Source organism: Empidonax traillii, unplaced genomic scaffold (assembly GCF_003031625.1).
Source record: "Empidonax traillii isolate 1590-97213 ecotype Southwest subspecies unplaced genomic scaffold, ASM303162v1 scaffold28:size2823434, whole genome shotgun sequence".
Classification (NCBI taxonomy): Eukaryota; Metazoa; Chordata; class Aves; order Passeriformes; family Tyrannidae; genus Empidonax; species Empidonax traillii.
The window spans coordinates 2,660,296-2,685,175 of record NW_020955221.1 but is presented as its reverse complement, the minus strand read 5'-3'; the positions used below and the strand labels follow the sequence as shown (position 1 = coordinate 2,685,175).

Genomic DNA, 24,880 nt, shown 5'->3' with positions numbered 1-24,880 from the left:
AAGTTTGCCAGTGACACAAAACTGGGAGGAGCTGTTGACTCCCTCAAAGGCAGGGAGGCCCTGCAGAGAGACCTCAACAAATGAGAGGACTGGGCAATCACCAACCAGATGAAGTTCAACAAAGGAAAGTGCCAAATTTTGCACCTGGGATGGGGCAACATTGGGTGTTCATACAGACTGGGGAATGAGATGCTGGAAAGCAGTGCCATGGAAAGGGACCTGGGGTGTTGGTTGATGGCAAGTTGACTATGAGTCAGCAGTGCCCTGGCAGCCAGGAGGGCCATCTGTGTCCTGGGGGGCATCAGGCAAAGCATCACTGGCTGGTCAAAGGAGGGGATTGTCCTGCTCTGCTCTGCACTGGGGTGGCCTCACCTTGGTTATCGTGTGCAGTTTTGGGCACTGCAATGCAGGAGAGACATTAAGCTCTTAGAGAGTGTCCAAAGGAGGGCAATAAAGATGGTGAAGGGCCTTGAGGGGAGGCTGTATGAGAAGTAGCTGAGGGCACTTGGGCTGTTCAGCCTGGAGAAGACTGAGGGGAGACTTTATTGCAGTTACAACTTCCTCATGAGGGGAAGAGGAGGGGCAGGCACTGATCTCTTCTCTGTGGTGATCAGTGACAGGACACAAGGGAATGGCCTGAAGTTGTGTCAGGGGAGGTTTAGGTTGGTTATTAAAAAGAAGTTCTTAATGCAGAGGGTGGTTGGGCACTGGAACAGGCTCCCTCAGGGAAGTGATCACAGCACCGAGCCCGACAGACTTGAAGGAGCATTTGGATGATACTCTACGGCACATGCTGTGACTTGGGGTGACCCCATGCATGGCCAGGGGTTAGACTCGGATAATCCTTGTGGGTCCTTTCCAACTGAGGATATTCTGTGATTCTTTAAAGGTTCTTAGGATTATTAAACCCCTAATTTTTAACCCAGCTGGCTGCTATCAAATACCACCCACTAGTTTTTCCTAGTTCTGGTATCAGGCAAAGCGTGTGTTTCAGAAAACACCTTCCAGAGAAGCTTGTACCTCCTCTTCTGTTCCCTTTCATGCCTTCAGGAACTTTTTTTAAAAATAATTTACCAGTGTTTCTGTTAACATTTAAGTTACATGTCCCCAAGTTAATGCCAAAGCAATAAAATCAAAATAGTACTAAAATCAGACTCTTGTTGTTCCAGTGAATAGTTTTGTCTATACAAGTCTTTATTAAATTCTTTAATTCCGTAAATCATTCAAGACACTGTTTTCCAACCATTGTGCATCAACAGGTTCTGTCAGAACACCACACCTCTTTCCAGTATACTTACTATACCAAAAGCATACCATAAAGCTACACTGCATAAATTGGCACAATGCATTTTGCAAGAACAGAACTAGACTTATTAAAAAAAAAAACTCAAAACAATTAGGTATACTCATACATTAACATTGTAACAGTTACAAAAACGTTGCTTTCAACTCCTACAAAACACAGTAAAAAGACATCCCCAGCAGGAGTTGAAAACCTACGCACAAACAGAGGTCAGTATCACGGGAAGAGAGGAGGTTTTATACAAATGAAGCAATTGGAGAATTAGAAGTATTTACACTTTTTCCTGCTATTAGCTAGACAAACATACAGTAGTAAGTTAAAAAATATACTACAACTCTAAGTCCTGTAATGTGTAAGCATTTGCTTTCTAACTGGGAGTTTTGACTTTTGAAATGTGTTACCTGTTAATACTGGATGAAACTATTGGCAGAAGTGTTTAAATACTTTAAAACCAAGACTAAAGGGGCTTTTATTCCACAAAAATTAACTTTAAAATACTATGCTTATAAAATTATTTAGAATTTCGTCAGTCTATAGATTTCAAATGCAAAACTTAACAATCCTCTTTAATTTGTAATTCAAAAAAAACTGCTCCTGTGATGTCATTTGTTTTCAAAGGCAGAATCATCTGCTGTCTTTTCAAGCTCTCTCTCTTCACATGTCCTAGAAACAAAATAAAGCAACATCATTGACCATAAAAAAATGCAGCAAGCAAGACTTCCTCCATGTGATTGTACAGTCTAGAGCAAGCAATGCTGATGCACATTCATCACAGGAGATGAAGTCTGGAGGAGGCTGGTAGTGATACCAGCTGTAGTATCATATCCAAAACCCCAGGCTCTCACATCTGAAGCTAAGGTGGTAGCGATTGACATCACTGTTGATGTAAGTGATGGGCCATGAATGGCAGTCATTCAAAACTCAATTTGTACGGCATTCTCCCCAGTCTGCTGTCAAAAGTATGTCATTTCAGGTGTTAAAGTGCTCTGGCTTAGCATACCTTACCATGTCTCCCTGGTAGCCAGGAATAATCAATTCACTGTCTCCCAAACACAGGTAACTTCAGGGAGCAGAATGTATTTTGAACAAACAAGAACTGAAAGATGTTCTGAAGTGCCAATTAGTTCAGAAATACTTCATTACACAACTTCAGTCTTCCAAAATTTGTGAAGTGCCTCTTCAAAAAGGTACAGACATATTTCCCCTCTATCAGGAGAAAAGTTCAGAACTGAATAAAGAGCCCCATGATTGAAGAGGTTTACAAATTACTTGCTTAGAGTCAGCAGTGGGAACCATACTGGTGTTTTTTACATTGATAATACTTGACTTTGCTTACTTGTGTCTCACTTCTAAGCAACTGAATATTGCAAATAAAAATGTATGAAAAACACAGAAAGAAAGGAAGTTTGTATGATGGAGAGTCCAGAGTGTGCTTGAATTCAGAGCAGGTATGTGGATGTATTTCTTAATATGCAAGTATTTGCATGACGTGCTATAAAATATGGTTTATAGCTGTTAGCCAACAATAAGTTCAAAGAGACTGTGCCCAAGTAGCTGTAAAGATGTTTTTATTTTTTGTAAAGTTGGTTTGTTTCTGTGTTTATGAAAGACTTTGACTGTGTCAAGAGTGTAGAATTCAAAGCCATAGCAAACATCACATTCACTTAAGGATATGTTTATTAGCAGAACATGATACCCTCACTAGGCCATTCGTGCAAAATATATTTTCAATATACAAGACACAAGCACAATTACTGAAGTATTAAACGCAGAAATTGTCTTGCCTCAAATTTACTTTTTTGAAACTATACTTACTATATGCAACTGCCTTTTCCAGGCATGTTGCGTAACTGTCTGGAGTACTGGCCTTCCATTTCTTTTGACTAATGTCCACTGAGGTGTCAAACATGCACCCCAATATTCTTAATTCTTTTAATCATAAATATAAAGGGCAATCTGACTGAGATTGTCTTCCTGCAACTCAAAAATCCAAGCGTTGTCAGGTTCTAGAAGAAGAATGAGGAAAGAAGCAGGCCATGAAAATATTCTATCCTGGACAAGCAAGTTTAGTGGTTGTTTATTTTTAAATACTTGGCCAAGTATATTCTGTTAAAGGAACAGAACTGAACTAGTGAATTGCCTTGCTGTTATTACCAAGTAACTTGAGTGTGGGACCTTGTTAGCAGCACACTGTGATTTGCCCAAATCACTTATTTAAGGAGAGGGTTACAATGTCTAACCTGCATGAGGAACCTACACTTGTGACTCCACTATGTTCCTGCAGCATGATGCTCGCTCAGACCAAATGAATATTTGGCATCACTGGTTGAAAACTCCCAAACTTCTGAAAGCTGCGTAATCAGATGTAAATAGTTCTGAGGACACCTCACAGAAAATACCAAATTAATTTTTATCTGAAGGGGTTTATTTGTTTTTTGTGGTGAAGTTTACCTTACTGTAATAATGGTCAATATACCAGTCATTTGAACAGTTTTAACTTGGCAAACAGCCAAAAAAAAAAAAAGCCAGGCAGCTGTGTTTTCTCTTGACCTGCATGAAGCTAAATTCTATTGTGTGTTTTCCATATGCTGTAGGAGATTCACTGCCTGTTCTGTTTACATAACAGCATTTTTTAGTAAGACCAAGGTTTAAATACTTAACCTCCTGATAAATTCAAGCACTCTCAAGACTTCTTGTCTGGAAATGTCAATACACATTTAAATTCTGGAATTCCTCAGGTCTATGTTCTAGCCTGCAGTTTACCTGCATCTGAGCAGTTCTATAGCTATACTATAGAATACTAATTAAAGCAGCTTGGCTATTGAGGAGAATACAGGAATTCACAAAAAAATTAATAAATCCCATTAATTTCTGTAAGATTTGGTTCAGGCTTCCTTTGCTTCCAAGTTAATAGCATTGAGTAGTCTAAAACAAAGGAAAAAGCTGTCCCACTACATGCTGATTCTCTCCTACAACAGGAGATCTCACAATTTTGTGAAGTCTCCACCACAGCAGTAAGTGAGATAACTTTTAAAGTTAATTCAAATCTTAAACAGAGGATTTATGTGCTATTATCATTCTCTAAAGTTGAGAGAAAATTCAGTGAAGAAAACATTATGCCAACATGGTTAAGTAACCTCAATCTACTGCTGTTCTATTTTACATCATTAAGACAGAGCAGAATAGTACCTTAACTCAGCAAGATTATTAACTCACTTTTTCTTACTGCCAACTTCGTGCCTATCTTTCTTTTCCTCAGTGCTTTCTCCATTGTGTTGTAACTGGTTGGTGTCCTGGGCTTCAGACCCTCCATTCAGAACCTTTGAACCTTTAAAAGGAAAGTGCAGGAAAGCAGTACTGCAGACAGCAAAACTGTACTACAGAAGCCCCAGATAATTTCTTAATCAAATCAAGCACTATAAGTGTTTTCCCCTCACTTTGATACTCATACACCTGAAACAATACAAATGACAGTAACTAATACGGCTTCAACTTCTGAAAATTCCATGCAGAGTGCCTCATCCCATAATCTTTCACGCAATTTCAAGTTCTTCCTGTGCTTGCTACACTATAGGTCATAGGACTAATGCTCATTTGTGTTCTGACCAGTCAGAGAATACACTTTAGCAGTGAATTCTATTGTAACCTGGTCAGACCATTTATGGGGATGCTTGATACTTTAACTGTGTAAGTTAATAGTCCACCACATATCATTTACTCTCAACTCTAACAAATAAGTATGTATATAATCAAAACATGAGAGTGTATATAAAAAGTCATTAGTTATAGCATGCAATTTTCAAGCAGGAAAACAAAATACTAGGTAGAAGCTGTATTTAATGAAGTCCAAGCAGAAATACTTAACCTCTTTAAAATTTCTGTCATGACTAAATGTTTTGCTCTGGTATTACAAGCCAGTGAATTTTCAGTGAATTGCTGAGGAACATCCAACTAAGACAGAACTGAATCCTATACCTATACCAGGTTTATTAAAAAAAAAACAACCTCTACTAAACTACTGTACTACAGCAAGAAAAAAACTCAAGATGTTGCTCATTTGAATTCTTACAAGCTAAGACATGCTAAAAAGCAGACAAGACCATTTAAAGATGACGTTTTAGCAGTTGATCTGTTTACACTTGCTCAGAATCAATTCTGAACTTGAATGCCATGGGAGGCATTCAATAAAACAATAAATGCTATAATCCCTTGTTACTAAGGGGAATCTGATGCTGTACATCAAGCACAAATCAGTTACATTATTGTGTTTTGTAAAGATAGTCACAGTTCAGCAGTTCAGTTTGGGCAGGAGAGTGCACATAAGGATCAGAATTTCTCTTTATAGCAAATAGAGAAAAAACTTTTTCCCTAAAATATCCCCCTACCCTGAAAGAAGTTCTTTCCATTCTCTATGTGACTGGGCAACAATATGGTATTTTCCTCTGTCTTGGTGAAGTTGTGTTAACCTTATCTGGAGTGGCTTCACTAGCCAGACAATGTGTAAGAAGTATTTCAGTTTAGCCCCTTCGTTAAAGTATTCATTGTGCTGATCACTGGTTTGGGGAAAGATCTGTATGGAACATCTACTACATCACACATTCTCTTAACATAAAATGTTTGGATTTTATCATCATCCTTGCTTCCTCAGCAATTACAAATAAAGTAGTAGATCAACTACAGTTTTTCTGAATCCCTGGCATCCTTTATCACCTCAATTACAATAATTTGTTTATTCTAGATCCAGGTGTGTAATTTTCAAATGATTTTCTAAAACACTTTTGCTCCCACAGTTCAGGATCAAAGTAAATATGATTTCTGTGAGGTGCTTATGGAGATTAAGGATCTAAATAATTTAAATAGATAGGTAAAATTCCTACATTTTCAAGGACTTAAATACATTTGAAATACAGCTTTCCATGGTGTCTGTCTCATTTTTCCCCCTCTTATTTCTAAACACAAGTACCTATTTTACTACTGCTGTATTACCGAGCATGCTTACTATGGAAAGCTTTCAATATTATGCTGTAGTTGTACATTATTGATTAATCCGTGACAATACTGTTAAGAGCACAGACACTTATTCTCCCATAAATGATTACTGCTTTACTCTTAGACTGAACTACTGAAGTTGCATCACAGACGTAGCACAGAAGGAGTTAAAGATTGCTGCTACACAAGGTAGAGCGTGCAAGATACAGGAAGAGGCTGAAGAAGGGAATGAAGCAGCTGGAAGTACCATTGACAGGTGGAAATCTAGGTATGGGAGGAGTGGAAGGTTTTGGCTTGGGTAGAGTTAGTTCTCTTCACAGTGTCTATATGGGCTGTGTTTTGGGTTTGTGCTGGGTTGGTAGTAGGGTAACGAGGTTCATAACAGAGATGTTCCTGTCATTGCTGAGCAGAGCTTGCACACAGCCAAGACCTTTTCTGCTTTTCATACTGCTGCACCGGCCAGGGGGCTGGGGGTGTACAGCAGGCTGGGAGGAGACACAGCCAGGACAGGTGACCCAAACTGACCAAAGGGATATTCCAGACCATACGACATCGTGCTCAGTACACAAACTGAGGGGAAGAAGGAGGAAGCAGAGGACATTTGGAGTGATCATGTTTATCTTCCCAAGTCGCTGTTATGTGGAATGGGGCCCTGCTCTCCTGGGGATGGCTGAGCACCTGCCTACCCATGGGAAGCAGTGAATGAACTCCTTGTTTTGCTTTGCTTGTGTGTGTGGCTTTTGCTTTCCCTATTAAAACTGTCTTTATTTCAACCTGTGAGTTTTCTATCATTTGCCCTTCTGATTCTCTCCCCAGCCCCACTGGTGGGTGATGGAGCGAGTGGCTGCGTGGGGCTTGGTTTCTGGCTGGGGTTAAACTGCAACAATGGTAGTATGTCATTCCACCTCATGTCCAATTTTGTTTTTTTTTTTTAAATCCTCTAATGTAGTCAAGATAGCAAATTTAACAAAGTGAAAAATGTTAAACTCAATTTTTGCTAAAGTCTTTTCCTTCAATTAATAAGAGATCACATGGCCATGGAAAACATTACATCCTTGAAAGTGAAACGGTTTTATCCTTGACTATTTCAGATATGTAAAAGTTTTCATAGATGGGTAGAATTCCCACATCAAGGATGTTTTGAAGCTATCTCAGAAATTTATGGAGACTAAGTCTTTTATATGGCAAGAAACTAAAACCACATGACTTACCTGTTTGGTCCTTTTCCTTTTCCACCTTTTTGTTTGCTCCTTTCTTCCACTGTTCTTTGGTTTTGTTAGCTTCTTCGTGCTGCTTCTGCTCAGCAAGTGATTTATTTAGTACTTGGGAAAGAACAGAATCTCCTTCCCCAACAAGAAACATGGTCTTGAACTTGTTATATAGCATTGTAGATTTCTCCATGATAACTTGGCTAACTTTGAATTTTCGTATCTGAAATCAAAGTAATAAAACAATGAGCTCCACTTAAGTATTTAAATGTCTATGTAATTTCATTATGTGCTAGATGAAATTGTTCATTTAACCTGAAATGAGATGATAGACTTTCCTATTCTCTGAAGTATCACAGAAACTAAGAACTGCCAGGTGGGGAGGGACTTCGAGGGATTTCCTGGTCCAACCCTTCATGGGAAAGAGAGCCTGGATCAGATTAATTAAACACCCTGTCCAACTGCATCTTGAAAACCTCCGGCAATGGGGACTCCCCCACATCCCTAGGGAGGCTGATCTAGTGAACAATTGTTCTCTGTAAAAAAATATATTTTTTTTTTAATATCAAGATAAAACTTTTCCCAGTGCAACTTGTACCCATTACACCATATGTCTCCTTAAAAAGAGTGAGCCTTGACATTCTTTTTGCAGCTGCCCTTTAAGGTGCTGGAATACTGTGATGAGGTCCTCCCTTCAGGAAGGAAAGAACTAAACCCTTCAGTCTTTCCTTAAAAGGCAGGTTCTCCAGCCCTTTGATCATCTTGTTGGCCTTCCTTTGGGCCCTCTCCAGCCTGTCTGCATCATTCTTGAACTGTAGGGGCCCAAGCTAGAGACAGTATCCCAGTAGTAAAAAAAGTCAATATCAATTTAAAAAACCATATAGGTTACTTTAATTAACATTGCAAATCTCACCTTCTTAAGAGTTAGAATCATCTCTGTATGTTTCTGAGCTTGTTGCATTGTGACTTGCAGGGATGCAAGCTCATCAAGAGCCTCAATACACCTATTCACATCCTGTGTATAAAAAAGAAATTAGTTTGAAGACATAACTGACATGTTAGTAATCTTTAATTAGCCATACTAAATTAATTTCCATGCTAAGTGACACCTTCCTATAACATCCTTAATCTGACTATGTACTTAATTTTAGAGAAATTTATATAGTCAAACTTGCAAACAAAAATTTAACACCAGTTGCCTTTCAGCTACTTCCATAAAAGGCAGATGGTATTTGAGTAACTTGTAACATTTAAAAATAATTTTATACTTTCAAAATACAGACTCAAGTTTTATGATGCTTTCATAATTTTAGTACTTCTGTGCTCGAAGCTGTTCTGTCTAGTCAGTCTTTACCATGCACAATTTTTCACGAGTGATTTGCCAGTGAGAAGGTAGCAAAGCACATTAAGTGGACTGTAGTTAGTACAGAGAACTATGTCTTCGTAGATTTTTCAGTTCAAAGTTTGACGAACGACACATTGTGCCATCCAGAAGGAATTATGTGAGCTTCTGATGCATTTCTAAGAACTACTATACTCAAGTCTTCTTCCTGTAATACTTTGTTCTCATTTTCCTTATCTTCTACAAGTCTTGCTTATTTTAATTACTATTTAGAACTCAAGAGTCATTGCTGGTACAAGTCACAATAATCTTCTGTATCAAGTTGTAGTTCTTGTTCTCAAATGAAATCAGTATGAAAAAAAAACCTGCAAAAACATATCAGGACTATCTCAGCAGAATTCTTATTATCATGTTTACATGATAAATACAATTACGACCAACTTAGTATCCTTGCTTAGCTCTACAATCAATGTTGTTCCCAGCAGTCTAAGACAGTTGCTCCACTACATCTCCGTATTAGAGGTTTGGTGGGGTTTCAAATGTTTTCTTGCATTCTTTTGTTGGTTTGATTTTTTGATTTTTTTTTTTTTTGGTTTTACTTATTATTTAAAGGTAATTTACTATTTGGCTCAGGACAGAATTATTTAGGCTAAACAATGAAAAAACGCTGAAGTAAAAGCTTTCTAAGTTTTATTTAAGGTGAACTATTTTTTGAGACAAAATATTAGCATAGACTTAATAAAATAATTTAAGAACAGGCAATACTGGAAATGAATGTTTCATACTAACACTGCGGTGTTAGCCTTGGCTAGCAGCCAGATGCCCAAAACAGCCACTGTGAACAGGAGCTCATGGTCAAGATGAAGACAGGGATACTGCTTATCAGTTACTGTAATAGGCAAAACAGATTCTACTTAAGAAAATTAATTTATCACCAACTAAAATAGATGTGGGTTGTGAGAAACCAAGACAAACACTAAACTAACACTTTTTTTTTCCTCCCTATCCCATGCTCAGCCTCACTCCAGACTCTCAGAATCACACAGCCATGCTTCATACTTTGTAAATGTCCCCTGACTATACCATTGGTACCCAACACAAAAACCAGCATCAGCAAATAAATAGTCTTATGGCCAGAAAGCTTTAAACATCTGCCAGTAATATTCTAAATCTGAACCTCCAACAAGCAGCAGATTTCACTCACTTGACAGTGAGTGGAGTCAACAGACTGGTGCCCCCAACCCCTTGCATCAGGAAGTCTGCCACTACTACACTATATGTTCTTCTCATGTTTCCACATAGCTAAGCACGCTGACCTGGCACTAGATGCTTCATTTTACATAATTCCATCTGAATGTTTACAGTAAATAATTTATTATCAAGTATTTTCAAACAAAATCAATTTAATTTGCTGACACTCACCTTTCACTGCCCACAGTAACCACATTTAAGCAGCACTTATCTTTCAAATTAAAATAATTCCTCTCATTTTCAGAATATTATTTAAAAACAAGCACAGCACTATTTCCTACTGGAATTTGACATATTAATCAGTTTTTAAAGAAATATACTTACCAGATTATCAATTTTCAGGGAATTCTTTATTTCTGCATGTATCCTTTGAAGCCTAGAATCCATTGATGTTTCTGAAGATTAAAAATAGTGTGTATGAATATTTGATAATTATATGTTTATTTTTGCAGAAATAATTCTACAAATATAAACTTCACATAGAAAGCAGAAGAATATGGGCAGGCATCCTACATGAAGGTGCACAATAAATATACCACAGGTCTTACTATCAGAAATATACAGTTTTTTTAAAACTGAACATTATTAGCAACCCATGTGATTTTCTCCTTAGGACTTCAATCTGGAAAGAATTTTCTATTTCAATACACAGCTGTCACACTCTAATTGTGGGCTAGCTTAACAAGAAGTTTTAATAAATACTAAAGAGTTACAAAGCTGGAACACTTAAGCCAGGACACCTGGTTGTCAATGACTGGTTTTCAGTAAACTGGCCATGATTCAAGTCCAAATCCACCCAAATAAATGTTCCCAGTAGACATGCTTCAGCAGGTGTGAAAGATGAACAAACGTGGCCTACTCTAATTCACATGCTGAATGCCTGTTTGGATTTGATATGTATTCTGAACTATACTTCATGCAAACAGAGTTTCCTTCAAAGCCAATTCATCTTGGATGAGTTTCCATAGTTTTTATTTCCCCCCTGCTGTGCCAGTATGTTGGTTGGAGTCTATGCCACTGAATTTGTACTATACTACAAATTACAGCCAGTGGTTTGGACTACCTTCGAAGATGGGAGTATTGGAAAAGGAATTACTTATCCCCGTGAAGGTCAGTCTGCAAGTGTGGATTAGTAGGCAAGACCACAGTAATCTGAATTTAAGCCTCCTGCTTAGTAAGAGGTAGTATCTAAGTACTTTCAAGAGGTCCCTCAGAGTACAGTGTTATGAGAAAACAAAAAAGAAAAAACGACGGGAATAAATGAAGTGATTTAGTTCAAAGAGCAAAAGCATTTGTTTCTTCTTCACAAACAGAAGAGACCAAAATTAGAAAGAAAACCCAAATTACACTAATGTCAGAATAGCCAAGACCTGTTCTAATGCACTGCAGAAAGAAAGAACATAGCAAGAATGCACTATTTCACAGACCTGAAGGAAGTATCACGGATCAGACATCCCAGCCCACAAAGCCACCCTCAGCACTAAGTTACCTTATGCAGGAAAAATTCTATTCAAAATATAAGATGACCAAAAAGTACTGTTCAGCTTCTTTAAACTAACCTCTCTTCTTCTCAATCTTCTTAACTTCTGCTTTCTTGCCTTCTTCTTTACTCTGCCTGTGAAAAATGTAAAAGTGTTTTTCCAGTGTTGTACACCCTGCTCTTCATAGTTTTTTTTTTTTCTAAGTTTTGGATGAGATGCAATATTTTGAAATATTATCTCAGTAAAACATTGACATGCAAGAGCACAAAGAGAGAAACCCTGGTTTTCAAAGACTGAAACAAAGTAACAAAAATTAATTAGATAAGCTGATAAATCCTCCTACTCACAGCTGCTTTTCCCTAGAAGCAGCAAATTCAAGGATTTTTAAAATAAGTCATATTTCCAAACTGTATGTTTTTTGGGGTTGCATGTATAGATTGTAAAAATGGCATTGTACAGAACTAACTTTTGGAGAAGGAAAATATTTTTATGAGGATAACAAAAAGAGTAAAAGTATTTAACATTTCCATGAGGAATTATGGAGAGATCAATTAATCATAATCAGCTCCTATATGACTGATTTTCTCAAATAATTAAATGTAACAGTAAACATATTTTACAACTGACCATAAATATATCAGTAATAATTTCAATATTCTTTAAGGAAGTAGTAATGAGGAAAAAAGATTTACTGCAAATGCATTGAAATCTCCTGGATCTTTCTCCAATTGTATCACTGAAAATAACACTGGAGCTCATGAAAAACAAAACAAAAACTTGTCTCCCTCTCAGTTACAGGATGGACACAGGCAGAAATGTTTCAAACAAGCTTTTAAACTCCTTACTCAGAGAAGATCATGAACTCCTGTTTAGCAATTCCTCAGTTTTTGTCTTACTGAGGGGTTTAAAAGCCTCATTTTAGAATTTGCATATTTCAGCATGTCATAACTAAATGTCCTGTGACTAATTTACTTCCTGTCACAGTAATATGTAGGCCTGCATGTCTTACCTTCCATGTTTCTTCCATAGTCTATCCTGTTACAGATTCAAGACTTTTAAAGTTCATAAAACTAGTTTGCCTCAACCGGCAGCACAATTTTAACAGCACAGATAAACTGTATGGTGTAAAGCACTTTAACTAAATAAATACTAACAAAGCAGTTACAAAGACTAGAAAATGGATACTATGCTGACAAGCAAAGTAATCAAAACACATATCAGTCTATATTATTTTTATTCAATATTGAGTTTTGTGATATTAATCATCAGCTATAATTAAATTCATTATGCATTCAGTAACTACTTCTCCTTTATCTTATTGAAACAAAATTCTATCTACCCTCAAATGCATAAAAAATGACAGCTATTTAAAAGCAGAAATTTGATTCTTATAACTAAATCAATATATGACTTGATTTAGTTCGATTGCAGGAATCAATCAGCATGTGTCAGAATTAAATACTGATATATTAAGAGCTACTAAGCCTCTAAGGACAATTTATTATCTCTGAAGTTGGAAACACTTAAGTTTGCTACAGGTGAGTGGAATAATTATGTTAGGTTTCCAGAGGAGTGACAGGAAGGAGAAAAAGAGGGGCTGGAAGATTTAAAAACCAACCAAGCAACCAAACATTGTTGTCCCTATGCATTCCACACCTGATCAAAAATCCATAACCATGGATTAACAGATCCCACCAGTTGTAAATCTCATGTATCTAAAAATTGTAAAAAAAATACGTGGACATCCCGAACAGTTTTTCATACTGATCCCCTTTTACATGGTTATTCTTAGGCTAGTTCTAAAAAGAACCCACCAGTTGTCCTCTGCTAGGGATTCCCAGACATTGAAAGACTCTCATCACTTAATTTCTATGTTCAATTCTTCCCATCCTCTCACAAAAGAACATACTGGTTTAGACAAACTTTTTACTCTCCCCGTAAAAATCAAAACCAGAAAAACAAAAAAGGCAAGGGGAGAAAAACAGAACACAAGGACAAACAGGTTTGGAAGTTTTTCAAATACTGTCTCCTCCTGTTAGGTTCAAAGTATTCCTACAACTTGTGGGCATCACACGTTAAAATACACTCACGATTCAGATTCTGGCTGCTCCTCTTGCTTACGCTTTCTTTCTGTTACTTCTCTCTCATGTTGGCCTCTTACAATGCCCCTTCTGTGAGCTGCCTGAAAGCTTCTCCCTCCTTTTTTCTTCTGTTTTGATTTCGCATTTAATGGTTAAAAAGAGAAAAGATTATTAAATTATTATTTCTGTAAACAGATAAACCTACCTACACTAAGTATCTTTGAAACAACTCCATGGAGCAACCCGACAAAAGGTGGTTTTCCGTGAAACTAAATATAATTTCATCAGTCCTTTCTCCGTTTTTCCTTTTCATTGGAAGGCAATGCTAAGCATCAGAAAAATGAAGACATTACAAATTGCTGGCCAAGGGATGGCTTTGTACGTTTCAAAAATGTGATTTCAAGCCAAATGTTCTCCAGATGCACCCAAGGAAAACAACATTGGTGTTCCAAGGAACACAGATGGAAAAATAAAAAAGAAAAGCCTTTTTACAAAATAAATGCTACATATAAATCCTTTCTTAAAAAGAGAAGTGTCTTAGAAATGATGCTTTTCTTAAAAAATACTAGAAGTTCTTGCAAGAATCATTTGAGAAAATTAAGTTTTGAAACTTCTGTAAGCCAAGTCACAGGACTCCAAACTTTTTAAGCTCTAGCTTTAACTTGAAAATAGATCTTCAGTGATACTACTTTCCTTTATAATAAATTTGTCAAGAAAGCAAAATTATACCTTGTCCCCTTCTTGTTCTTCATCATCTTCAGAATCAGAAGCTGATGTAGTACCCACTTTTGCAACATTTTTCCTTTTTGGTTCAGCCTCTTTCTTTCCTTCCTTTTTATCAAATTCTTTCTTTGATTTCTCCTCTTCCTTCTGACTCTCCTCATCTTTTTTCCCTTGTTTTTTGGGCTTTTCTTCTGGTCCTTTTTTCTTTGCTTTCTCCTCCTCATTAGCACTAAAATATGAACAGCATTTAGGCACCATGTCCATTACCTACAGTGACTTTAAAAATGACATTTTAACTCAGGAAGCTGTTTTTTTTTAAAACCACAGCTTATTAAAAATTGTGAAATTAATTAACTTTCAGCTCATTTAATGACTTTTGAAAAAATACTTTGTCTTCTTCTAAAATTAAAGCCCACTACCTGTAGGAAAAAAAGCCACACAAATAAATGATAGTATGGAGGCTCCAATGAAGCTAACTTGAATGTAAGTGCATAGATCCAAACCTAAGAAGTTCATGCTCAGCAGGCTCTCCACATACATGTGGGTCTGCAAGACCAAGAGTGCATATATTGTAAACCAGGTTTATAAAGTACCCTTATTTAAGGTGTACATATACCAAAACTGTGCATTTGCTAATTTATAGAAAACTAAACCAAAGCTCAGCTTTTCCTTGAGTTAGCAGAAGCACTAAGGACTTGACATAAGAACTGAAGACAGCAAAACCAAAATTTAGGTAATTATTAGGGTTGGAATTCCATCAGAAGACATCTTTGAAACAAAAAATGCAAGAAAAAAAATCACTATTTCGATTTTGTGTGATATTCTCTTGTGTATTTTCTCTTAGTAAATATTTTTCCTCTTCACTCAGCAGGAATTTTGCACAGAATTTACAAATTAGGAAATTCAAAATTTTCTCTCTCTTGTTTCAGAAATGTAGTACCTTGAGTTACTCTGTATTATAACTACATCAACATAAACAGTAACTCATACTGAACACTATTGGGTAAACACTGTCAGGAACTCACTACTAACTATGAAGTCTTAACATAAGGAACAGCACTGTTTACAATGAAGAAACTTTATGTCAAGGAAAAAAATGTAACTCACAGGTCACCCTCTGAAAGACATGACGGTTTCACCAACTTAGGTCTCCCTCTTGGTTTCGGAACTTTTACTTCAGAAGCTAGTAGTTATACAGAAATAACAGGTTAGTCCACAGCCGCCATCTACTCCTTGTCTATGTGGAAAGACTCTTACTCAACAGACATAAGCTACCCTTAAATCAAATAAGCTTAAGCGTTGGTAGTTTTTTAGCTGACTAGTAAATGAAAAACTTTGGTGTTTTTCATCCACAGGCTCCAACTACCAATTCTTGTACTTCAGCTTTTTACAATCCATGCAGTTCCATTTGTTTCACACATTGCATAACTAACACAAACAAGCTTAAACCATACAATGCGAAAGTCTGAAATTAGAGAATGAATTCACTTAGTGCCCACATTAATACAGTTTGTTATCCATATTTTTAGATATATCATGGGGCTTCTATCATTCTTCATGGTAATAAACCGCTGTCAAGAAGTTCTACCATCTCCCTACAGTGAAGATCAAAACCCTGCATTTCCTCAGATTCAGCACATTCTTTGTAGTAAGACAAACAGCATGTCTGTCTTCTTAGCACTTATATACTTCAAATGCTTTTCCAGTACCACAGTGAACATGCGGTCAGGAAATCTAACACTCAGTGTTTAAACTCTTGTTGGTCTTAGCACGGAGCACCGTTGAACAAGAGATGCGGGTACCATATCAACACCAGAAAAGGCTTTATAGTACTCTTTTCAAAAAGGCATTTTATACTGGAGGCAAAAGCATCTCTTATAAATCCTTTCCTGCTCTTACAGACAGCAGTTAGTAAAAACCAGCAAAAAATGGTAAAGATAAAACACAAATATTAGAGATGTATATTTGGTACATGTAATGAAATGGCAAAGGGGCATGAATTAATACTTAATTTCCTAACAACTTCCAAGGCAAAAGTAATTAAATCTATTTAACTGTGGTTGCACTATTTTTACATTGTCAGCAGATACAGATGACTCAATTATATGTTTCCCTGGCTAGATGCTCATACAACGTACTTAACTGCTGCAAGAACTGTTCTCTCTTATGGTAGTTAATGATCAAGATAATCTGCAAGCTTACCATAAAACTTACAATAGATCATTGCTACTTGGAAAGAAACAGGCACTACAATGCCACCAAATGATTCTAATTATACATTTTAAAAAATTGTGTTCTTTATAATTTGTCTATCAACTACAGACTGCCTTAAAAATCTTTTTAAACAAGTTTCTCCAGCTCTTAGCTTGTTTTTCTTGTCTTCAGAGCTCCACCTACAGGTTCTTTGTCACCCCAGTTCTCTTGTGTTTTATGGATATTCTAACACAATCAAGTAGCTTACAGACCTTTAACGTATATAAACCTTCATGAAGCAAAAATGCAGAGAGCTCTTATCACATAGTTTAGCAGTATTTTATGAAGAAGGCTTTTCTAAAGGTAACAACTGTATCCAAAACCAACCAGCCTTTAATTTCAAAGACTGAGCATTAACGCTAACAGTTTAAATCCATTTATGTCCTAAATTCATCAGTTTGAGATGAGGTGTTTTCTCATTACAATCTATTAGCAAAGCCCGCCTTAAGCATGAAAAAATACGCAGCAGTACTTTAGGGGAAGGAGACAACTCCCTGACTAATTCTACACAGATATTTCTGTGGTGAAAAAAATTAGATAATTCTTCTGAAGTTACCTGCTGGTCTTCCTCTTTTGGGGCTTACTTTTGGAGACACTGCCACAGGAGCTGCTGCTGCTCCCGCTGCTCCCGCTGCTTCCTCAGCTTCAGCTTGTTTTTCAGACTAATTTAAAGAATGAATTTCACAAGTGAAAAAAATACATGGCCTCAGTATCTCAATTACTTTCTCAAACAACAGTTTTACACTTCTAGAAATAAATTATTATCCTATTGGTTGTACACATGAAAAAGTTTCCAAATTCAGTAACAGAAAAATTTAAGTATTACCAATTTGACCCCCCTACCCCCCATATCATCACTGCCTGGTAAGAAATGTTTCATATAAATTCAACCAGCCCATTCATCTTCAGAATAAACCTATCTTGGTACAATAAAGCAAGGAGATAACTTATAAGTATTTTCAAGATCACTGTAACAGCACAACAAAACCCAGTTTTAAGCAGGCAAGTTCATAGACTTCCCAAATACTACTCTTTTAGAGTATCCCATCATCACCCCAAGGTGCATCAAAGTATCACGAAAATTACCTTCTTCCAGCTCTACAGACCAATGTTATTCACCATGATAAAAAAAACGTATGTTGGCCTGCAGCAACAGGACATAACGACCTGCACCTACAGTCACTTCAGGGGTTGAGTTCAAGAGTTGGATAAAACTTATAACAAAAAAAAAAAAGATACATATCTCCCTGCAGAAACACTGCCTACCCATACACAGAGATGAAAAGAATTCAGAAAAATCTCAACTGGAAAAAACAGACAAGAATTTAGTGTCTTGTATGAAGAGTACAGGTACAGCATGCTACTTACCTGTGACAAATATACTAGTCACAGATTTTCCCAAATTGAAGACACCACAAAATCACAAATTTGTGAAAAAGAGGAGTATTTCCAATATTGGTTCAGTGTGATGAAGATGTTAAAACAGACTGTTTTATTAGCAGTCTAGCAACAGTTTATATTTTATTTTTTCTTACTTGTAATAGGTTGTTTGGGAAAGATGGGAACTCCATATTATACATTAAGTTCAAACAGAATTAAGACTTGTAAAACACACTGGGAAAACTTTCATTTCCACGAATCTTTCTGATATTTGAGAGAGGGGTGTCAGGCACTTCAACTTACACATAATCTGTCATTAGAGAAAAAACCATCCAGTATTACCACACCCAAAAAATTCCAGTAAGGTGAACTAATGAAATGCATTGTTACCTTTCTTTTTCTTCCTCTTCTAGCAACTTTAGGAATAGATGCATCATTTGCTTTCACCACATCCTGAGAAGATTGAAAACAGTTCAGAGAGTCTTAAGAAAACAAAGATATATATATATATATATATATATATATATATATATATACTATTCTAAGTGTTTTTCTTAACTGAAGACTCTGGCACATAGTTTAAACGAGAATCTTGTAATGTATATGAAGACACTTTCTGCTTTTAAATTATTAAAATCCTGATTATGGCTTTAAACTGAATAAGGGTAGATTTAGATGAGACATTAGGAAGAAATTCTTTACTGTGAGAGTGGTGAGGCACTGGAACAGGTTGCCCAAAGAAGCTATGGATGCCCCATTCCTGGAAATGCTCAAGGCCAAGTTGGATGGGGCTTTGAACAACCTAGTGGAAGGTGTCTCTGCCGATAGCAGGGCGATCGGAAGCACATGATTTTTAAGGCCCTTTCCAACTCAAACCATTCTATGATTATCTGGTACTTAGACTTTTTTCTGAAAGATAAAAAAATAAACTAAGTACTAAATAATATTTTGTTCTAAATAAAGGTATGTAGTGATGTTTTAGTCTGTCAGAAGTCTTTATCTAGTCCTCAAAAAAAGTACATTTGCAATACAGAATAAGTGATAAAACCCATGGTGTTCCACCAGTTTTAACTGAACTCATAGAAAAATCAGACTAAGTTTCCTCTCTGATGAAAACTTCAGTTCCCGGGAGCTTCATTGAGAGGTCTAAACATGAGTGAACACACAGGAAGTTTTATATAATTAAACAGCTCCTGAGACTGTCACAGTAGTAATAATTATAGTGTCTGAATACTCAGTAATAGTTTGACATCAATTAATATATTAAGATCTTCACTGGGAAAAGGCTCTAACATACTTCTTTAATGTTTTTGTCCGAAGGTGGATCATCTTCCTTTGAAGTATCCATTTCTTTTTCTTCTGTTTCAGCTTCTGTAGGTAAGTTACTATCCCCTTTAGGGGATAACTGCAAAGGGAATCAACATAGGGTAAAAAAAACACATTAGGAAGTATTTTATAGTGAAAAGAAAACATGCTAACTACTATCAGGCTGTTCTGCACTTTAAATAGCTTAAGAATAGTGTACCTACAGATTTAAATACCCACTCAAAGCCTAACTGTACTGGACCGCTTCCTGCTGCAGCATCTCTCTTAAAAGGAAAGGCTGAGGGTGTTGGGTCTGTTCAGCCTTGAGAAGAGACAATGAGAGGGGACCTCATCAATGTCTGTAAGTATCTGAAGGGAGGGTGTCAAGAGGATGGAACCAGGCTCTTCCAGGTGGTGCCAAGCAACAGGACAAGAGGAAATGGGCAGAAACTGATGCACAGGAAGTTCCATCTGTACATGAGGAAGAACTTTACTGTGAGGGTGACCACACACTGGAACAGATGGCCCAGAGAGGTCGTGAAGTCTCCCTCACTGGAGATAATTAAGAACCATCTAAATGCATGTTCTGTGCCATGTGCTCTAGGATGACCCTGCTTGAGCAGGTGGTGGGACCTGATAACCCACTGTGGACCCTTCCAACCTGACACATTCTGTCATTCTGTGTGGAATAACTCTTTGTCCAGTTCAGCCCACCTGCTGCGCCCACTCCCCCACATGCTCTTGTGAACCTGCACAGCAAAAAACTAAAACAGTGTGTTATCAATATTATTGTCATACTAAATCAAAAATACAGTACTGCACCAGCTGCTAAGAAGAAAACTAACTCTATCCCAGCCAAAACTAGGACAAGTAGTAAACAGACCACAAAAAGGTTGTTTTATCATATGTAGATTGTAATTTATGCCTTTTTTCCTGTTTTGTTGGGGGTTTTAAATCTTAAAAATACTAGGTTTTGTTTTAGGTAAGCAGTTAAGACTTGAAAAATCAAGTGATTGTAATAATTTACTTGAAAACAATCAACATTTCCTTGCAGCCTATGTATCTGCGTGTTTTTAAGATTTTCAGTTCTTTCAACCTGAATACTAGTGCCTTGTCCCACTTGCAAGCACTTCTTCGCCAACTCCTCTTTAAAGTAGCTAGTTTTTAAAATCTCAACATTAAACAAAGCAACTATCACACAACATTCCTAATTACCTAAACATACATCATATCGAGTCTTTTCACACACTACAGTTTTAAGATAGAAGAGTTATTGGTTCTCTAAAACCAGAGTACAGGGACTGGTTAACAGAATTTTATAGCTTTATTACTATAAAAAGAGAAGAAATTTGCTCTGTATTTTGCCTGAAGCTGACTGGGACTAATTACAGAAATCTAGGTGAAAGGACCCATTCAGGATCTTTCATGTTCCATCTTCATGTCTAAATTCCTCTTATGTCTTCCTGTTTCTGGTCCACACTGCCAGCACTGAACAGCCTAAAAGCACTTTTCATGAGAAACATGAAGCTTAAGTCATTGGCATCCCCCTCAGCACACGCTACTTGAGGCATAAATTCACACTGAAGCAAACTGATTGAGCAGCCCAGTTTAAACAAAGTTCCCCCCTTGCAGTAACAAATGCTAAGAACAAATGCTTTTATCAGCAGTGTGCTTGGGCAAGAACAGCATTAGTTTACTAACACTATCAGCAAATCATGTGTTGAAGACTGCTCCTAAGGTACAGCAGATAGAACCCAAGTCACCCTGAACTTCTGCATGTGGAAGTAGTAAATAAAAAACTCTAGACAGTAACAAGTTGAGAGGAATAATCCATGAATAATTCTGCAGTCTCCTACTCATCAAAACAACTCTCAATATCATCTTATCAGTATACTACCAGCAGACTAACTTTTTCCTCCAATCAAAGGACTTTTGTACTCTTGAATAAACAAGCTATTACAGCAACGGGACACTAACCCCAGATAAGGAACACCTGCTATGTGTTTGAAACACTGCAAATTCTTCAGTTGCAGCTGTGAATCAATACTAAAGATGGCCAGCAACACCTACAGAAAAACTACATTAAAATCTGTGTAAATTATCAAAATTAAAACAGTCAGAATAAAGGCAAATCTATCCAAAATAGACTGTTACTAAATTTAATGGCACTACTTATCCTGTGGAGTAGTAATTTCCAGAAATTATTTAGAAACAAATAAGATACCATAAATGTACCAATCCCACCTGCATCACAATTTCTGTCACTTTAGGATTCTATTCTTCTTAAAAACACTGAGAAGAACTGACAAAACACAACATCTCTTCCATGCCATAAGAAAAATGTGCTCATATGGACATAAACAAAACACTCAAGAACAGAGAAAGTTCAAAGCAGTGTACTACACTAGTATTACTAACTGTACAGTAAGCTGAAACAATGATGTTTCAGGCAGAAAAGTATTTTTCTTTTTAGTATAATATATTTAAAAAGAATTAAATCTTGTTTTGGAAGGATTCTAAGGTACACACACATTTACAAAGTGAAGAAGCTGAACTCTGCCAGTATAAACTACTGTATACTGATTACTCACAGATACTTTTATGACTCAAGAGCTGAACTGACACAGCTATGAAATCCTCTATATTCTAATTAGTTCATTAAAAGTATGGCCAAATTCAAACTCGTTCTTATAATCTGTTCTGGCAAATACACTGCAGTACCCTTTCAGCTATGACAGACTCTAATGACCTGTTTGGCTTTTCAACAAAAGGGATGATAATTGTAAGTGACAGTCACACCTGTCTATGGTATTAAAAATTCTTCAAAAACTTCAAAACCAGAAACTTTAAGCTAATTTTTAGTGATCAGTTCCAACTTCTCCTGCCCAGAAAGTATTGTATGAATTTAGTTTATTATGATTTTAGAAATATAGGCTAGCAAGTAAATTAATTTTCAAAACCACATACAGTATGGTAAAAGGAATACAGAAGGACAAAAATATTACTGTAAGTACATCTGAAAAGAAACAAACACAAGACAGTTACAACAGTAAACCACTGTTAGTTTAAAGTATTTAGGTAAAAACTTGGCAATATAGTTTTGGTTTAAAAATGTTTCTGGCAGAACAAAGCAGAAATTCAGTCACTTACTTTTGGGACAGAACACTTTTTTTTTTTGGCTCCTGCTTTTTCTTCACTCCCCTCAGCAAGCTCCTGACTGCTTTCTTCAACAGTTTCATTGATAGGAGTGTTAATGGCTGGATGGGGCTTCAATATAAAAAAAACCATCAAAAATGAGATTTAATTCCCTTCCTCAATTGAGGTGTGTTCTCCCACATACATTACTGACAAAAGCACCATGCCAAAGAAACCTCTTATTAGGATTACAAGAATATTAAATATATCTTATTTCATTAATTTCCATTGTTTTCAATTTAAATTGCAACTTCCTTATTAAACTTTTAAGCTCCAATGCTGTAACAACTTATTTTCACATTACTAATACTGCAATATAGGGATTTTCTTATGTATAATATACCTGAAAGGGAAGAAATTTAAAAAGTCTGTTTTGGTCAAATACAGCTTCTGATGCTACTGTAAAGAAGCGCATTTTCAAATACGCTATCAATTCTAAGTAATCCAACTACCCATTCCTAAAATGTAAGCAGATATTATTAGAGCAAGGTAACCACAGTTAAAACCACAGAAACAGAGGAGATAAAGCCTAAAATACTCCTTTTTATTCAATTACATTGTGGATGGCTTTCTCCAGGCCTCTGGTCCTGGAAACCACTCTCTCTTTTTGCACCCTTGCCTATAGAAATGTATCTGTATATGTTGGTGATGTTCACCCTTTATGTTCATCAGGGCTGAAGAGTCCCAGCTCTCTGAGCCTCACAGCAGAGATGCTTCAGTCCATCATCTTCATGGCCCTTCACAGGTTTCTCTGTCCAGTATGCCCATGTTCATCTTGGACTGAGTAGCCCATAACTGGATATGGGACTCCATCCCTACTTAGAAAAGTTGCCTTTTCCAGTAATTTTAAGGCTCACTTACAGGAAAAGATTTTAAATAAGACCTGTGGAACAAAAAGTTTTTTTTTTTTAAGTAAAAATTGCAAAGAATAATCCAATGGCTCTAGATAGAACCTGTCAAAGAAAGACCCTGTGAAAAGTGCTACCGCTGCAGCTGAAGAGCCTGAATGGAACTCAAAAGGTAAAAGGACTACCCCACAGAAAAGCTGCTTTACTAAGAAAACAGTGTGCACGTGTCTCTTGGCAGCATGTTATGGTATTTCTAATTGGACATGTATTTAGGAATGTCTGAGATGCTACTGGAAGCACTGCTTTATGGAAGTGACTGATTCCTGTAGCAAAACAAAATGTTAGACAAACTTGTTACTGTTGAAGACTTATACCCAGATTTTCATCTAGTTAGAATGACTGGTAACATACAGTTCACAACTTCCTCAGCCACCCATAGGGCATTTCCTAATTGTCACAATGAGGACAGTGAGAAATACCAATTTGTATTTTATGGTAGCAGAAAGAATCTGTCCCTTATTTTTACAGTCCTTGTCACTGTCATGAGGGGATAAGCATCTCTCCATATCCTGAAGCAGAAAAAGTGTATATCTGGAAAACATCAGCTCTCAGCAATACTTCAGAAACTCCTTAATCTTTATCCATGTTCTCCTTTAAACTAGAAACACAGTAACTTGGGATATCTGATGAAGCAGCAATTAACTGGTGCTGGAATGGCAACCTGGCATGTGTAAGAGCAGCAAATGGAAGATAATCCTTTTTCTTATTACTGCAGCGCTGCCTAGAAGCCCTAGTATGTGATTAGGGTCAGTGTACATCCAGTGTGCGTAACAGAGTGAGCAACAGTGTGTTGCTCTGAACAGAATGTTCAGAGAGGGTAGGCAAAGACAAAATTAGCAAGGCAATTTCTTTGTCTTCAGATCAAATTTGGGTATTTTTATGGGTAGCATTGCATAGCTCCAGCCTAAGCCTGGAAGACTTACCCAGAGGTTAAGAAATGAGGAACTACTGATGGACAAAAACTGAATCAAATCATGTGACAGAGGGCAAAAAGCATACAACACATTGCTTCCAACTGCTAGAATGAAAATACTGCACACTAAGAAAGGATGTACTGAAATCTTACAAGATACTTGTAGAGAAAGGTATTTGGTTTTAGAATACAGAGAGAAGTAAAGTGACCAAGATTCCAAAAAAATACCGCTTTTCAAGCACAGTTCCAAAAATAAGTATCTCAGGAATACATGTATTTGTAAGTATGTATATGTACACAGTTAAAAGTAAAACTTGATGTGCACTGTAAAAAATGTTAAACTTTTACCCTTGTGCTCCAAAACTGCCAGCATGATCTCTCATGAGGTTATTATACTAAGTGGATATCTCTATATGAACAACTCCCATCTCTATTATGCTATCAATACTAGACACCTATAAAAAAAAATTTAAAAATTTTAAAATATATGAAATTTTGTCTAACCTGCAGTTAAATAAGAGCAATTATTCATAACCCTACAGCAGGAA

General features: G+C 36.7%; 1 protein-coding gene across 2 annotated transcripts in view; it reads right to left on the bottom strand.

The window, feature by feature from the left end:
* Positions 1-1,171: 1,171 nt before the first annotated feature.
* Positions 1,172-24,880, bottom strand: part of PSIP1 (PC4 and SFRS1 interacting protein 1) — a 29,252-nt gene continuing 5,543 nt past the window's right edge. Inside the window, exons 4-16 of one of the 2 annotated variants that reach the window (XM_027910179.1) lie at positions 22,467-22,583; positions 19,309-19,416; positions 18,402-18,464; positions 17,188-17,293; positions 15,486-15,561; positions 14,385-14,607; positions 13,665-13,783; positions 11,653-11,708; positions 10,418-10,488; positions 8,414-8,515; positions 7,504-7,723; positions 4,520-4,631; positions 1,172-1,966 (exon numbers count right to left, since the gene is read on the bottom strand). In XM_027910179.1, coding sequence (XP_027765980.1) covers positions 1,906-1,966; positions 4,520-4,631; positions 7,504-7,723; positions 8,414-8,515; positions 10,418-10,488; positions 11,653-11,708; positions 13,665-13,783; positions 14,385-14,607; positions 15,486-15,561; positions 17,188-17,293; positions 18,402-18,464; positions 19,309-19,416; positions 22,467-22,583 — 1,434 coding nt within the window. In that variant the 3' untranslated portion in view covers positions 1,172-1,905. Of the gene's footprint in view, positions 1,967-4,519; positions 4,632-7,503; positions 7,724-8,413; positions 8,516-10,417; positions 10,489-11,652; positions 11,709-13,664; positions 13,784-14,384; positions 14,608-15,485; positions 15,562-17,187; positions 17,294-18,401; positions 18,465-19,308; positions 19,417-22,466; positions 22,584-24,880 lie in introns of those variants that run through there. The other variant, XR_003574151.1, reaches the window with a different exon arrangement.